General features: G+C 36.7%; 1 protein-coding gene across 4 annotated transcripts in view; it reads left to right on the forward strand.

Annotated features, from left to right (window-relative positions):
- LOC122224997 (PARP1 binding protein) overlaps window positions 1–14,546 on the forward strand; it is a 118,834-nt gene that overhangs the window by 67,074 nt on the left and 37,214 nt on the right. For 2 of the 4 annotated variants that reach the window (XM_042947535.1, XM_042947538.1), the window contains one exon: window positions 1,263–1,310. In XM_042947535.1, coding sequence (XP_042803469.1) covers window positions 1,263–1,310 — 48 coding nt within the window. Of the gene's footprint in view, window positions 1–1,262; window positions 1,311–11,832; window positions 11,897–14,546 lie in introns of those variants that run through there. The other 2 variants (XM_042947534.1, XM_042947537.1) reach the window with 2 other exon arrangements.

The following is a 14,546-nucleotide window of genomic DNA, read 5'->3' on the forward strand; positions in this document are numbered from 1 at the left end:
GAGGTTGAGTGTTTCTTATGAATTCTGGAAAATTATTAGTTATTATTCCTTTGAATATTGCCTTTCCCTTTTCTGGAATTCCCAATATAATATTGGGCTTCTGTGCTTACTCTGTCCTCTATTTCTTGTAACCCTCTCTTTCCTAGTTTTTCTTTCTGCCTCTGTGCATTTTAAATAATTATTCAGAGTTATATTCCAGCTTACCAGTGCATTTTCACTTATATCTAATCTGCTGTTTAATCTGTGTATTGAACTTTTAATTTAATTTCTTATATTTTTTATTTTTAAAAATTCTTTTTGGTTCCTTTTCATATCTGCCTGGTCAGTTTAAAAATGGCTTTCCATTTTTAAAAATTTGAAATCTTTTATTGCTTTAAATCTATTCTTAAACATTGATTTTATATTTGTATCTAATTATTCTAGTATCTGCTATCTTTGTCTGTTTGATTCTATAGTTTCTTATTTCCGCTTATCCCTAGTTCATGGTGTCTTCTTCATGTGTTTAGTGAATTTTCATTTTTTGTATATATTCATTGAACTGTATCCAAAGGAGTTCTTGAAATTCCTGTGTTGGCTTCTGCCAGGCCCCTGGAGCACTAGCAACCCAGGGCCACTTTAAAATTTCTGCTTGAGGCTTTTCAGGCCACAGCATCAGTACAAATACCAAACTAAGTCAGTATGCCTTTGTCATTAGGAATTCTCAGGACAGTATATATTTTTTCTCCACCCGCCCCATCTCCCTCCCTTGTTTTCTTAGAGCCTTTCCCAACATAGACTTGTTTCCTTCTACAGGCTGGATTTTTTTTTGTCGTTTACTTCCTTATGGGGTTCCCAGCTTTATGTGGGATTTTCTGATCTGAGCTCTCATTTTACTTGGGTCCTAAGGTTTGTCTTCTGTCCCAGCATATGTGGGTCATTAAAACCAGGTGCTAGGCCACCAGGAATTCACAGAATCTCTCAGAGCAAATGTTGTCTGTAACCCTTGTTAAGTCCTGTGGAATTTTTTTTCTTTTCTAGCTTCGTATGGTTTCCCTTATTTTACCACCCGTCCAGCCATACTTTATAAAAGATGTTTTTGTCAAGCATTTTGTCAAGATGTTTTTTACTGAGAGGTGGTCTCTACATAAGTAGTCTGCCATATCACTGGAGTTGGACATATCACTTCATACTTTAGTATAAAATTCTCTCTGCAATGGAATCTTTGTGCAAAATGTATATATAATGCATGCTAAATTATATCCTTTTTAACTTTTGTGTTATAGGGCTATATTTCACGTTCTTCAATGGTACTGTTTAATATTCTGATTTCTGTAAGTATGTTTTGTTAGAGACGGAAAGAGCTGCTAATTCTTTTGGGGACTACTTAAATCTTATTAGGGATATGTTTTCTGAGAGCATTTATAATAAAAGACTCTGAACTCCTCTGACTTTTTTCTTAGAGCTTTCTTTATCTTTTTAATGTTAGTCATGCCTTGATTTTCCCCAGGGTTTGAACCTGCTTTGGAGGTGCTATTTAATCTACAAAAGTCCTTGTTAATGGTAATTTTTTTTTTAGCTGCTATTCTAGAAGTATAATAAATATTTATAATTATGTATTTTGTGTTGAATTTTCACTGCATGAATTGGTTTGGCTGATCTTCACCCAAAATTGGGACCAAATTCAAACCATTTTAACAGTTTAGAAAAGTTAGTTAATGTTTTCCTTTATTTTGTTTAAATTGTCTTAGACTCTGAACAGTATGGGGTTTTCCCACAATCATTTAATTATGGAGATAGTTTCCAATTTTCTTAAATGATAACTTTTTTTTGAAACATTGGTTACTCTGATGTGCAGTGGAGCATAGTAGATTTCTTTTCCATTGATGCTGAAAATGAAGTATCCCTAAGTGGTAGAAAGGAACTTTGAAGAAGAAAAACTCTTGCCAGATGGACTTGGGTGGTTCAGAAAACCTTGGAAAGGCAAAGGGTTTATATCAAATGTGATCTTCATTTTCTGAAGAACTACTAACACCATGTATTTGTAAGTTGCTTTATCGAATTTTTCTTTTCTCCAGTTAAGATCTTTCCCATACGATGCCAGTTAAGTGCAGTGCAAATCGAAGGGATTGGTTATTGTTTTATTGAGAACCCTGAATTTAATGGCTAATTTTATGAGTCTAACAGCCAAGATTGCTCAGTTATTACCAAAAGATATAAGAAAACTTAAATTCCTCCTCAAATTTATACAGTGAATAACCCATATACCTCTACCTAGATTCTACCACTAATATTTTACTATACCTGTTTTATTATCTACCCATCTTTCTATCTCTCCATTAATCATCTTATTCTTTTTTTTTTAGGTTTATTTATTTATTTTTGAGAGAAAGCGAGAGAGTGAGCGAGTGAGCATGAGCAGGTGAGGGGCAGAGAGAGAGAGAGAGACAGAGAGAGAGAGACAGAGAGAATCCTAAGCAGGCTCCATGATGCTAGTGTGGCTTCAACTCATAAACCTTGAGATCATGACCTGAGTGGAAATCAAGAGTTAAATGCTTAACCTGACTGAGCCATCTAGGCACTCTAATCATCTTATTCTTCTAATGCATTTCAAAATACATGTATCAATATATTTTCTACTAAATACTTCAGTATGCATATCATTAAGTACAATTTAATATTTGTTTACAAATTTTTAAGGTAAAATTTTACAAAAAATGTACAATTTGTGCATTTGGTAAGTTTTGACAAATCTATATGTCTATATAACCCAAACTCCTTTCAAGGTTAGATATTGCCATTACCCTGGAAAGTTATCTCTTGCCTCTTCATCATTAACTGCCACCACTCTCCCATCTCCATGCCTTACCCCAATTCTGTGCTCTGAGGCCATCTTTGTTCTGATTTTTTGCACTGTGAATCAGTTTTGCCTGTTCTGGAATCACACAGTTTGTAGTCTTTTGTGTAAGTCCTCTTTCACTTAGCATGTTTGACATTCATCTATGATGTGTGAATTAATAGTTCCTTCCATTTTATTACCATTGTTTGAATAAATCACAGCTGGTTTATCCATTCTCCTTTTGATAGACTTTTGAGTTGTTTGGTTTTTAGTTTTTGCTGTTATAAATAAGGCTTCTATGAACATTTTTGTACAAGTCTATTTGTGGACATGTTTTTATTTTCTTGTGTAAATACCTAGGAATGGAATTGCTGGGTCATAGGGTATGTATATTTGATATTATAAGAAATTATCAGATTGTTTTTTTAAAGTAATTCTACCATATTACACTTCAACCAAGAATTTATTAGAGCTTCAATTGCTCCACATCCTCACCAACATTTGATGTTGTCAGTCTTCTTAATTCTAGTCATTTCAATAGATGAACGTGATATCTCATTGTGGTTTTAATGTGCATTTCTCTGTTAATGATGCTGAGCACTTTTCATGTGCTTATTAGCTATTCACATACTTGTTTTGTGAGGTGTCTGTTTAAATCTTTTGCTCTTTTTTTGTGAGAGGGATTTTTTTTTTTTATTTATTTATTTTTTTTTTTAACGTTTATTTATTTTTGGGACAGAGAGAGACCGAGCATGAACGGGGGAGGGGCAGAGAGAGAGGGAGACACAGAATCGGAAGCAGGCTCCAGGCTCTGAGCCATCAGCCCAGAGCCCGACGCGGAGCTCGAACTCAGGAACCGCCAGATCGTGACCTGAGCTGAAGTCGGACGCTCAACCGACTGAGCCACCCAGGCGCCCCAGGATTTTTTTTTTAATTGTTGAGTTGTAACAAGTTTTTAAATATCCTAAATTCGAATCTTTTTCTCTGTGTTTGTGTGTGTGTGTGTGTGTGTGTGTGTGTGTGTATGTATGTATTTTTTTTCTCTCTTGACTATTCATTTTCTTAGTTGGGTGTTTAGATGAACAGAAGTTTCTAATTTTGATAAAATTTATCAGTTCTTTCCTTTATCATTACTTTCTGTGTCCTAAGAAACCTTTGCTTACCTCAAGACACAAAGATATTCCCCTATACTTCCTCTAAAAACTTTATGGTTTTAGCTTTTACATTTAGGTCTATGGTCCACCTCCAATTAGTTTTTGTGTGTGATGTGAGTATGAAGTAGGGTTTTATTTTCCTTTTTATATATGGATATACGGCTGTTTAGGTACCATTTGTTGAAAAGATTTTCTTACCCTCATTGTGATGCTTTGGTGCTGTTTTTAAAAACTAAGTGACCAAAAGTACATACCTATTTTGGGATCCTCTAATTTGTTCATTGATCCAATTGTTTATTCTTTTTGCAGTACCATATTATCTTGATTACTATAGCTTTATAGTAATATTGGAGTCAAGAGTATAAGTGGCGCAAATTGGTTCACTTTCAAAACTGCTTTGGATATTTTATTTCATGTTTATAATTATAAAATTGTAGTGTACATTCTTTTATCGCTCTGGAATTAAACCAGAAGTTATTAATAGAAAAATAGTTAAGGCTATCTACAGATATTTACATATTATGCAACACACTTTTGAATAATGTATGGTTCAAGAAGGCAAATGCAATAGAAATTAGAAGATACTTTGAACTGAGGATAACGAAAATGTGGCAAAAGATGGGGTTTAGTTATGCAGTGCTTATAGAAAATATATAGCTGTAAATGCGTATTTTAGAAAATAAAAATAATTGAAAAATTAATTATCTAAGCTTATGTCTTAAGGAATTAGTAAAAGAACAGCAAAGTAGACTCAAAGAAAATAAAAGGGAGAGGTTACTAAATATAAGAATAGGGATCAATAAAATAGAAGGCAGTCATAGAATAGAAAAATTTTTACAAAGTTAAAAGAATAATAACTAATGACTTGTTGGCAAGACCATTCAAGAAAGACAAAAAACACAAGTTACTAATACCAGGAATGTAAAAAGAGAACATTGCTATAGATCTTACAGATATTACAAAAGATAATAAGTGAATATTATAAACAACTTTTTGCCAATAAATTTAGGTGAGATGAATGAGGGATTGGCAAACTCCTTCTGCAAAAGGCCAGATAGTAAATAGTTTAGGCTTTGGGGACTGTATAGTCACATCTATTCAGCTCTGCCTTTGCAGCATGAAAGCAGCTGTGCATAATCATTCAAAACTGGGTATGGCTGTATCCCAATAAAACTTTATGTACAAATACAGATAGCCTGAGGGACATAGTTTGCTGACTCCTGAGACAGACAAATGCTGTAGGAAAAAAAGACGTTGAGACTGCCACAAGAAATAGGAAATCTAAACATTTCTGTATCTACTAAATAAATTGAATCCATAAATTAAAACCCTTTGTCTCAAAGAAAACTCCAGGCCCAAATGGCTTCATTGGTATATTCTTCCAAGCAATAATAGCAATCTTACAAAAATTCTATCAGACAATAGAAAAAGAGGAAACAGTTTCTGTGGTAGCTTTGTAATCTATCACCTTACCTAGGCTGAACTATATTTTCCAAAATTTCTTTCCCTTTATCTGTATGTTTCTAGTTGGAGTTGGCCACAAGAGACATTTTGTAAGAGATTTAGAGGACAGAAGTGTGAATCAGCATTCATTTAGCTTACACATTATGCTGCTTACCTGCTGGCTCATCTGGTTGGCTTAGGCAGCAGTCAGTTTTTCTAACTGACTTTTTCACTTTCAGTTTTTCTAACTCCTGGGACGTGTGCGTGTGTGTGTGTGTGTGTGTGTGTGTGTGTGTGTGTGTGTTAGTTCTGTGATAAAGGGCACTAGCTTTCCTACAGGACATATCAGATGCAGCAAGATCAGATATGAGTTTCAGTCTGTTTTCACTGTTTTCAACTCATGTGTGTGGGTTCCAGCTTCTCCTGTTCTTCCTTACATCTATCTTCCCTCCCAACTGTCTGCCCTGGGGACTCCAGTATTGGATGCTAAACTCTTATGGAGAATGCCCAGTTAGATTCCACAATTGCAGGAGACCAAATCCCTATAACAAATCCTATATATGTGTGTGTGTATGTATGTATGTATGTATGTATACATGTTTGGTTCTGTTTCTCTGAATCCTGCTATTTCCCCAGCTCTTACTTTGAGTCTAGCATAAACTTGGCACTAAAACCTGACAAAGATATTACAATAAGAAAAAATTGTAGGCCAATCCTTCTCATAAACAAAAATGTAAAAATTCTAGGGGTGCCTGGGTGGCTCAGTCGGTTGAGTGTTCGACTTCAGCTCAGGTCATGATCTCATGGTTCGTGGGTTCGAGCCCCGCGTCGGGCTCTGTGCTGACAGCTCAGAGCCTGGAGCCTGCTTTGGAATCTATGTCTCCTTCTCTCTCTGCCCCCCCCCCTCCCCCGCTCATGCTTTGTCTCACTCTGTTTCTCAAAAATAAATAAATGTAAAAAAAAAAATTTTTTTTTTTAAATGTAAAAATTCTAAACAAAATATTATCTAGTAGAAGCTAGTTATGTGGAAAGAATCATAATTCTTGACCAGGTGAGGTTTACTTCAGGAAAGTAGACTGGTTTAACTTTCAAAAATAAATCAGATTTACCACATTAAATTAATAAAGGAGTAAAAACATGATCATCTCAATAAATGCAGACAAGCACAGTGATCAGCTGTGCCAAATGCAACTGGGTGAGTAAGATAAGAACTGAGAATTCATCTTTGATTTGGCCGTGTGGATAGTCCTTGGTGACCTACATGAAGTTTCAATGATGCTGGTAGAGACCAAACCCCGGTAGGAGAGGATTTAAGAAAGAATTGGAAGAGAGTAAGTGGAGATGTTAAATATAAACAAAATGCCAACAATTTATGCTGAGGAATGCAGAAAAATTGGGCTGTGGATAGAAGAGGATGTGGCACCAGGGGAATATTTCTATTTAAAGGTGGAAGATATTATATCATGATGATAATGAAGAGAAAGAAGTGTCATTGCTGAATCTGTGTGACTCAAATAACAGAAGGTTTCACATGTTATTGACAGTGTGAAATAAAAAGGATATTCATTCCCCTTCCAACCCTTAAGTATGTATGGTGTTAAAATATCAGTGAAATGGAGGAGGGTATAAGTATGTTTATTACCCAGAAAGTGTAGTACAAATTGGAGAGGGAGAGAAGAGAAAGCACAGAGCTGTTTGGAGATGACAGTGTGGGAAAGATGGATGACTGGAGGGCTCACATTTGGGTGCAGAACAAGGACAGCAGGGTATATGGCAAGGTGGATTTGGCTGGCAAGAGATTTAGTCCTAGCACTTCTTAGAAGAGGATGGTGTTTCTGTGTGTGGTGTTTACGTAGTAGACAGGAAAGGGTAGCTCCTGGTGGGCATTTAGGCCACTCAGAATGCAGCAGTGGAATTGAGAGGTTATACCTCTAAGAGTTTGAATTTAGTTGATGAGTTGATTCTAGTTTTTCTGTGAAGAATAAACTTGAGTCTGTAATTTGAAGGCTTGGGAGAGATGCAAGGCTCCCAGCACACAGGCTCAGGCTCATAGAGATTCTTAGGCTTAGAGATCTTCATGATATGGGGCCCAGCTGAGGGCTGTGAAGGCTATAAAGCTTTTCAAGAATCAACTTAAGTCTGTCTGTAATTTGAGGGTTTGGGAGAGATACAAGGCTCCCAGCACACAGGCTCAGGCTCATAGAGATTCTCAGGCCTAGAGATTCTTCATGATATGGGGCCCAGCTGAGGGTTGTAGAGGCTATAAAGCTTTTCAGTTTTGCAGATACAGTGTGGGTGGGTAGGGTATCTTGTCACCATGCTCAATGTAATGGATTTGTGGGATGGTAGGTGGAAGATGGGAGAGTTGGTGATGCTCTACTGAAATTAGCCCAGTGAATATGAGACCAAATGAGTAGAAACATTGGTATCCTCAAGCTTTGTTCTGTCACGGCTGCTAATTGATTTAAATATTTATATCTCTATAATATGTATTTGAATTATGGGGCTGCCTTGCATAAGGTTTCCTCTTTTTTATTTATGTATGAAGATTTTAATTCATCTCTGTCTATGAACACTGGTGGACTGGCTGTTTCCCAGGATCTCATTACTGGATGATGATGTTGCTATTAGTGTCATATAAGCAGAATTAATAAAATTGTTTAAAGAGTCAAATGAAGAGCCTGTTCTAGTGAATTACACATTACCAGTTTTTAGAGCTTAGAAAATTCTTGAGAATTGCCTTAAAACCTTAATGCCGTGAATCAAGATATAAGTAACATCAAGAGTTACATGAACATGCTTGAGATTATGTTTGTGGCCAAATTTTTCAGTTGCCTTGCAAAGAAAATTCTTGGATATTGTTTTGATTCTTGGCAATTTTGGAGTCATCTGATAGCATGCTTCCAAAATAACAATGTGATGATAGCTTTCAACATTGGGTTACCAAAAAGGATTGTTGTATTGTATACATTGATTCATAATTTCAGGTTTCTTCACCATTATGGTAAATACTGCATTGAGACTTCATTGTTGCACATGTTTGGAATCTTATGTTTGTACTCTCATGGCTGTCTTCAGCCCTCAGACATTCTTGATTATCACATTGAGAACTCTAGACTCTCAAAACATTTTGGTTTCTATTATGTAGGATGCATATGAGATTCGTTTGTTCTACTTCATTTTCTTCTGTTTGTGATAGAGATGGGATCAGATGGAAACATCTTGATATTGGTATGCATGCTAGTCTTCATTCTGTGTAAATACAGTGCTCTTTTCTACCATCATGACTTTGTTCATGTTATTCTCTGCTCTTAAAATTCCCTCATCTTGTCCCTTTGCCCATCTAAAACTAAAATACCTTTCAAGACTCTTCTTTTGTAGCTTTCTCTGAGTATTATAGTCAAATACCTTTTTCTGAACTCCTACAACATTTGTATTACATTATTATTTAGAAAATAATTGTTTCTTACATTCATTAGTTTACCAAGGCCTTATGTATCTGCAGAAACTTGTCTTGATGACTTCAATTGTTTATCATTCCCTGTGTCCCTACCATGTAACTTTGTCTTCCCACTGTGGGCAGGGTGACCTGCCCACTCCTTGACTTTGACCTCAGTCAAGTGACTTGCTTTAACTAATGAGAAGTTAGCAGATATTACACAAGAAGAGACTTTAACTAGTCTTGCACATTAAGGATTCTCTGTTGAACCTCTGCCATCACCAGGAGAACATTCCTCTGCTAGCCCACTGGAGAGAGTTCCACATGGAACAGAGCCTTGCTACAGCTGAGGCCTTCCTAGATCAGCAGATACCCATTCAAACATCAGACATTAAAGCAAGTTCAGTTGAGGTCAGTAGAGCTGCCTAACAGACTTTCAGCTGATTCTAGAAGCACAAGCTATATAAACATAAAGTTTTGTGTGTGTTTGTTACACAGCATTATTATAGCAGTAGATAATTGATACAAATGTTCTGTGTCGCCTGGCCTTTGTCTTGCTTGCTAAGTTTTTTTACTATTCTCTCCCTCAGTCTTTGATCACTGTGTAGCCATATTGGCCTTCTTTCTGTTCCTCTGATATGCCAAGATAACATTTTTGGCTCTAGATCTTTGCCCTACTCTGTTCCCTCTGTCAGGAGCATCTTCCTCCTATTATTTGTATGGGCATTTATCCCTCATCATCCTGAGGCTCAGCTCACGTGGCATGATTTCTGAGAATGCTTCCTTGATTCCACTGCCTGAAGGAGCCCTCTTCTAAGTCATTCTGTATTCTATCTCATCTTTTCATTTTCTTTACTTTGCTTGTTTTTTCTAAAATTATCTTATTTGTGTATATGTTTATTGCCCATTTTCCCCAGTGTCCAGGAGGGTAAGGACTTTGTTTTATTTACCTTCTTAACCCTGGTATTAAGAACAGAATCTGGCATATAGTAGACTTTCATTAAATAAGAGGTAAATGTATGAATACATTTTTGTTAATCAAGATGACAGACAATACAAAGTATGATAGGTTCCTCGGGCTGCTGTAACAAATTACCATAAATTTGATGGTTTGAAACTACAGAAATTTATTTCTCACAGTTCTGGAGGCCAGATATCTGAAATCAAGCTGTATGTAGGGCCACAGTCCCTCCAGAGGCTCTAGGGAAGATCTTTCATTGCCTCTTCTAGCTTCTGGTGGCTGTTGCCATTGTGGCTGGCTGCATCTGTCTCTGTCTTCATAAGGTCTTCTCTGTGTCTTTCCTCTGTGTATCTGTCCATAATATCCCTCTGCTCCTTACCTCTAAGGGTTCATGTGATGGCATTTGGGGCCCACCTGGATAATATAGGAATATCTATTCATCTCAGGATCCTGAATTTAGTCACATCTGCACAGACCCTTTTTTCCAAATAAGGTATTACATACACGTGACCATGTTATGTAAGCTCACTGTGCTATTTCCTCTTCTTCCAAAATTCAGTTATATAAATAACTGAGTTAAGAAAAGTTATTTCTGCGATTGAGAAATACCTGCTTCTGGTCATTAGAATGTAAGCTAACTGAGGACAGGGGAATTTGTTTTGTTTCATTTTTCCCCCTGCCCCCACCAGCAGTCTTTTCAAAACCTTTGAAAATGCAAGTCAAATCACTTCACTTGTCAATTCAAAAATGTCCAAAAACTTCAGGCTGCATCGTGGTGTCCAAACCTCTCCTTGATCTGATGGTCTCTCTGATTTTCTGATGTCCTCTTTTGCGCTTCTAAACTTGCTCTCTCAGCTCCAGGCACATTGGCCTATTTGCTGTCTCTTAAACTTGTGGTTTCCATGCCTGAAACTCTCTTTCCCCAGGTATCTGCCAGCTTGCCCCTTTACCTTCTAAGTTGTGTCTCAGAGGTCATCTTTTTAGTAAGGTCTTCCCTACACAGCCCTTTCCTGTTATGCCCTGCCCCTCTTCCTCACTTTCATTTTCTCCTAGAACTTAGTATCACCTGACATGCTATTTTACTTATTTCTTTGCTGACTGGCTTTCTCTGTCCAGCAAAATGTAAATTCCATGAGGACAGGGATATTATCAGTTTGTTCATTGCTATATCCCCAAGGCTTTAAATAGTGTTTGGCACATAGTAAGCACTCAATAAATGTATATTGAATAATTCAATGAATGTTCTGCAATGTGACAGTCCAGTGAGCCACCCAGATTGCTGAGATATGGTCTGCCTATCTAACACTGTGGAGATAATATTTCTGTGGATTTTTCAGTATTCTAAATGCTTGGTTTAGACTGATTGATTTTAGTATTTAGTACTGTGTACTTGAAATGCTGTTAATTCTCCATGTAGTCAAAAATGGCTAAACTCTCTAATCCCTTTCTTTACAACTTTGTGGAGTGGAATTCCCAGGTAAACAACCTGTTAAACGTCTTGTTAGATTTCTTTTAGTTGTGTATATTTTGGGGGCAGTGATAGTGGTGGCAAAGAGACACTTTAATGGAAAACCATAAGTTAGGATTCCCCATTCTCTACTTAAAACTCCAATAAGTTCTTTTTTCAAATTAAAAAAATATATATATGTTTTAACTTTTAGTTTTAGAGAGAGCACGTGAGTGGGGGAGAGGAGCAGAAGGAGAGAGAGAGGATCTTAAGCAGGCTCCACACTTGGCATGTAGCCTGATATGGAGCTCAATCCCATGACCCTGAGATCATGACCTGATCCGAAATCAAGAGTCGGATGCTCAACCCACTGAGCCACCCGGGTGCCCCTAAAACTCCAAAAAAATTCTTAACTGAAATTTTGATAAAAAGCAAATGAGGCTATGTAGCATAAGATGAATAAAGGGTACTATAGTGTAGTTGCACTAGCCACATTTTAAGTGCTTAGTTGTCACACATGGCTAGTCACTATCATTTTGAACAGTGCAGTTATAGAACGTTTCATCATTGCAGACAATTCTACTGGACAGCACTGCCCTACACAGTGGGGACTGTGAAGATTGATCTAGATAATAAGGTAACAGTTATTTTATGTTTTGTCTCCCCAGGGAAAGTATAAGGATTGTGTTTTGTAGTTCTCTTGTGCTTTTATTCATTCAACAGATGGTTACTGTGTATCTGATAATACATGCCAGGCACTGTGCTAGCCATTAGGAATTCAGTAGTTGGCAGGATAGCCTCAGGCCCTTCCGTATGAAGCTTATATTCTAATGGGAGAGATACTCATTAAATAGTCAATCATACAAATAGCTATAATCTACATAATGCTGGATATAAAGTAGCTGTTTAAACAACCACTGGTTAATTAACGAGTATGTACAGTCTCACCAACTTCTTAGATCCTTACAAAATAGGCACAAAAAGTTACATAGTAATGTATAGTTACTATATCCCCAAGTATGTATACCTATACTTCAGGTATACATGTAGTGTCAAAAGTTTCTGTGCAGCTAATAAATTTAGTAATATGCAGACTGCCTTTTGTATTTTTTTTATTTCGGACATAGAGCAAAGATTATGTCAGTTGCCCTGTGGTTGAAAGCCACAGTTATTCTGAGAGTACACAGTTGCCATCATTGAACAGTAGCTGATCCAAAAGAATTCCAGCCAAGATCTTGCCAATGATGGAAAGAAATGATGTGTCCTGGTAGTTGCCAAGAAGTATATTTTTCTTGTTAATGGCAATCGTTGTGTCTTTGAAGCTCTTCATACTTTGTGATGTACATATATGACTGTTCCTTAGGAAGCAGTCAAATTGATTCAAACACTGCTTACCTCTGTGTAATTTGCAGTTGTACAGATGCCTCATAAATGTTTTCAATACTGCTGCCGCCGCTGCTGTTGCCAATAACATTCCATAGAAAGTTCTAGAAGTGCCATGGAGACTGGCACTTTATCATTGTTTATTATTTTAATTTCATTTTTCCCTTCAAATCAGCAAGTCTTGCTTGTGCTGTTAAGTCCTAGAAATTCTCCTTTAATATGGAAGGGGGTATGAAGTGTAATTCACACCTCTGAGAATTTTCTTTTTGTTGTTGATTTTTGTAACCTCCTTTAGACTTCTCTAGGTGGTATGTCTGTGTGTGCTTTTTATTGTTAGACACTGACACTGCCAGTACCCATAATAATCAAAGGAATTATTGCATTGGTTAATAATTAGTGGAGTAACAGATTCACAATAGAGGCAAATAAATTGGGAGATTAGTTTTCCTATGCAAAGAGGAGTTTGGGAATAATCAGAGCACAGCCAGTGTGGTGGCTCCATGATGTCACCAGAAACTAGGTTCTCTCTTTGTTCTTGGCCATACTTAGTACTGGCTTCCATCTCCAACATCACTATGGTAGTTGTTGCAACTCTAGTCATCATATCTGTATTTCTGGCTGAAAAGAGGTGGTGGGGGGGGGGGGGGAGGCAAAATATAGCACACATCAGTTGAAGCCACACAAGGTATGTCTATCTACCTCTCACAAAATCATTCCTTATTGCAAGGGAAGCCAGGAAGTAATTTTTAGGTAGATCTAGTTGGCACCCCAAATAGTATTAAAAGTAAAGAAAATTGGGGGTATAGATATTATGTTGATAGCTTACAGTCTTGCTCACTGTCTAGCACATATTATTGTTGGTAAACTGTGGGCAGGTGGAAAAACTACTGTTATTAAGAGTGTGAAATTGCTCATGAGTCCACTTTTATGAATATGACTTAAATGTAGCTATATGGAAAGCAAGAAAAATACACTTTCTACTTTTATAAAGGAAAAACTGGTTGAGGTAATGAAATATTTTTGGTACATTTTGTTTGACCCTGGCTAGTCAAGTATTTCCCATGACCTGAAGTATTGTTCACTCAGGAAAGAAAAATCAAGCACGTAGTAGGCACCCAGTAAATCTTACTGAAATTAATCACATTTACCTATCTTTGGTAGAAGTTCATTATGTGGTTTCCTTATTAATACAGGGTAATGTTACACTAGCATGAATGATTAATGCCACTTGATGAAGGATGACATCATGAAAACTCGAATTATTTCATTTGTTCAGTTTTCTCATTTTAGAATATGACAGCAATACCAAAAACCATGATGCCTAGGAATAAAGCTAACCAAAGAGGTAAAAGATCTGTACTCTGAAAACTAAAGAACACTTATGAAAGAAATGGAAGATGACACAAAGAAATGGAAAAATATTCCATGCTCATGGATTGGAAGAACAAATATTGTTAAAATATTTATACTACTCAAAGCAATCTACAGATTTAGTGCAATCCCTATCAAAATTCTACCAGCATTTTTCACAGAGCTGGAACAAACAATCCTAAAATTTGTATGGAACCACAAAAGACTCTGAATAGCCAGAGCAATCTTGAAAAAGCAAAGCAAAGCTGGAGGCATCACAATTCTGGACTTAAAGATATATTACAAAGCTGTAGTCATCAAGACAGTATGTTACTGGCACAAAAACAGACACATAGATCAATGGAACAGAATAGAAAACCCAGAAATGGACCCACACCTATATGGTCAACTAATCTTCAACAAAGCAGGAAAGAATATCCAATGGAAAATAGCCTTTTCAACAAATGGTGTTGGGAAAACTGGGCAGTGGCATGCAGAATGAAACTGGGCCACTTTCTTACACCAACACAAAAATAAATTCAAAATGGATGAAA

This window comes from Panthera leo, chromosome B4 (assembly GCF_018350215.1).
Source record: "Panthera leo isolate Ple1 chromosome B4, P.leo_Ple1_pat1.1, whole genome shotgun sequence".
In the NCBI taxonomy this organism is placed as follows: domain Eukaryota; kingdom Metazoa; phylum Chordata; class Mammalia; order Carnivora; family Felidae; genus Panthera; species Panthera leo.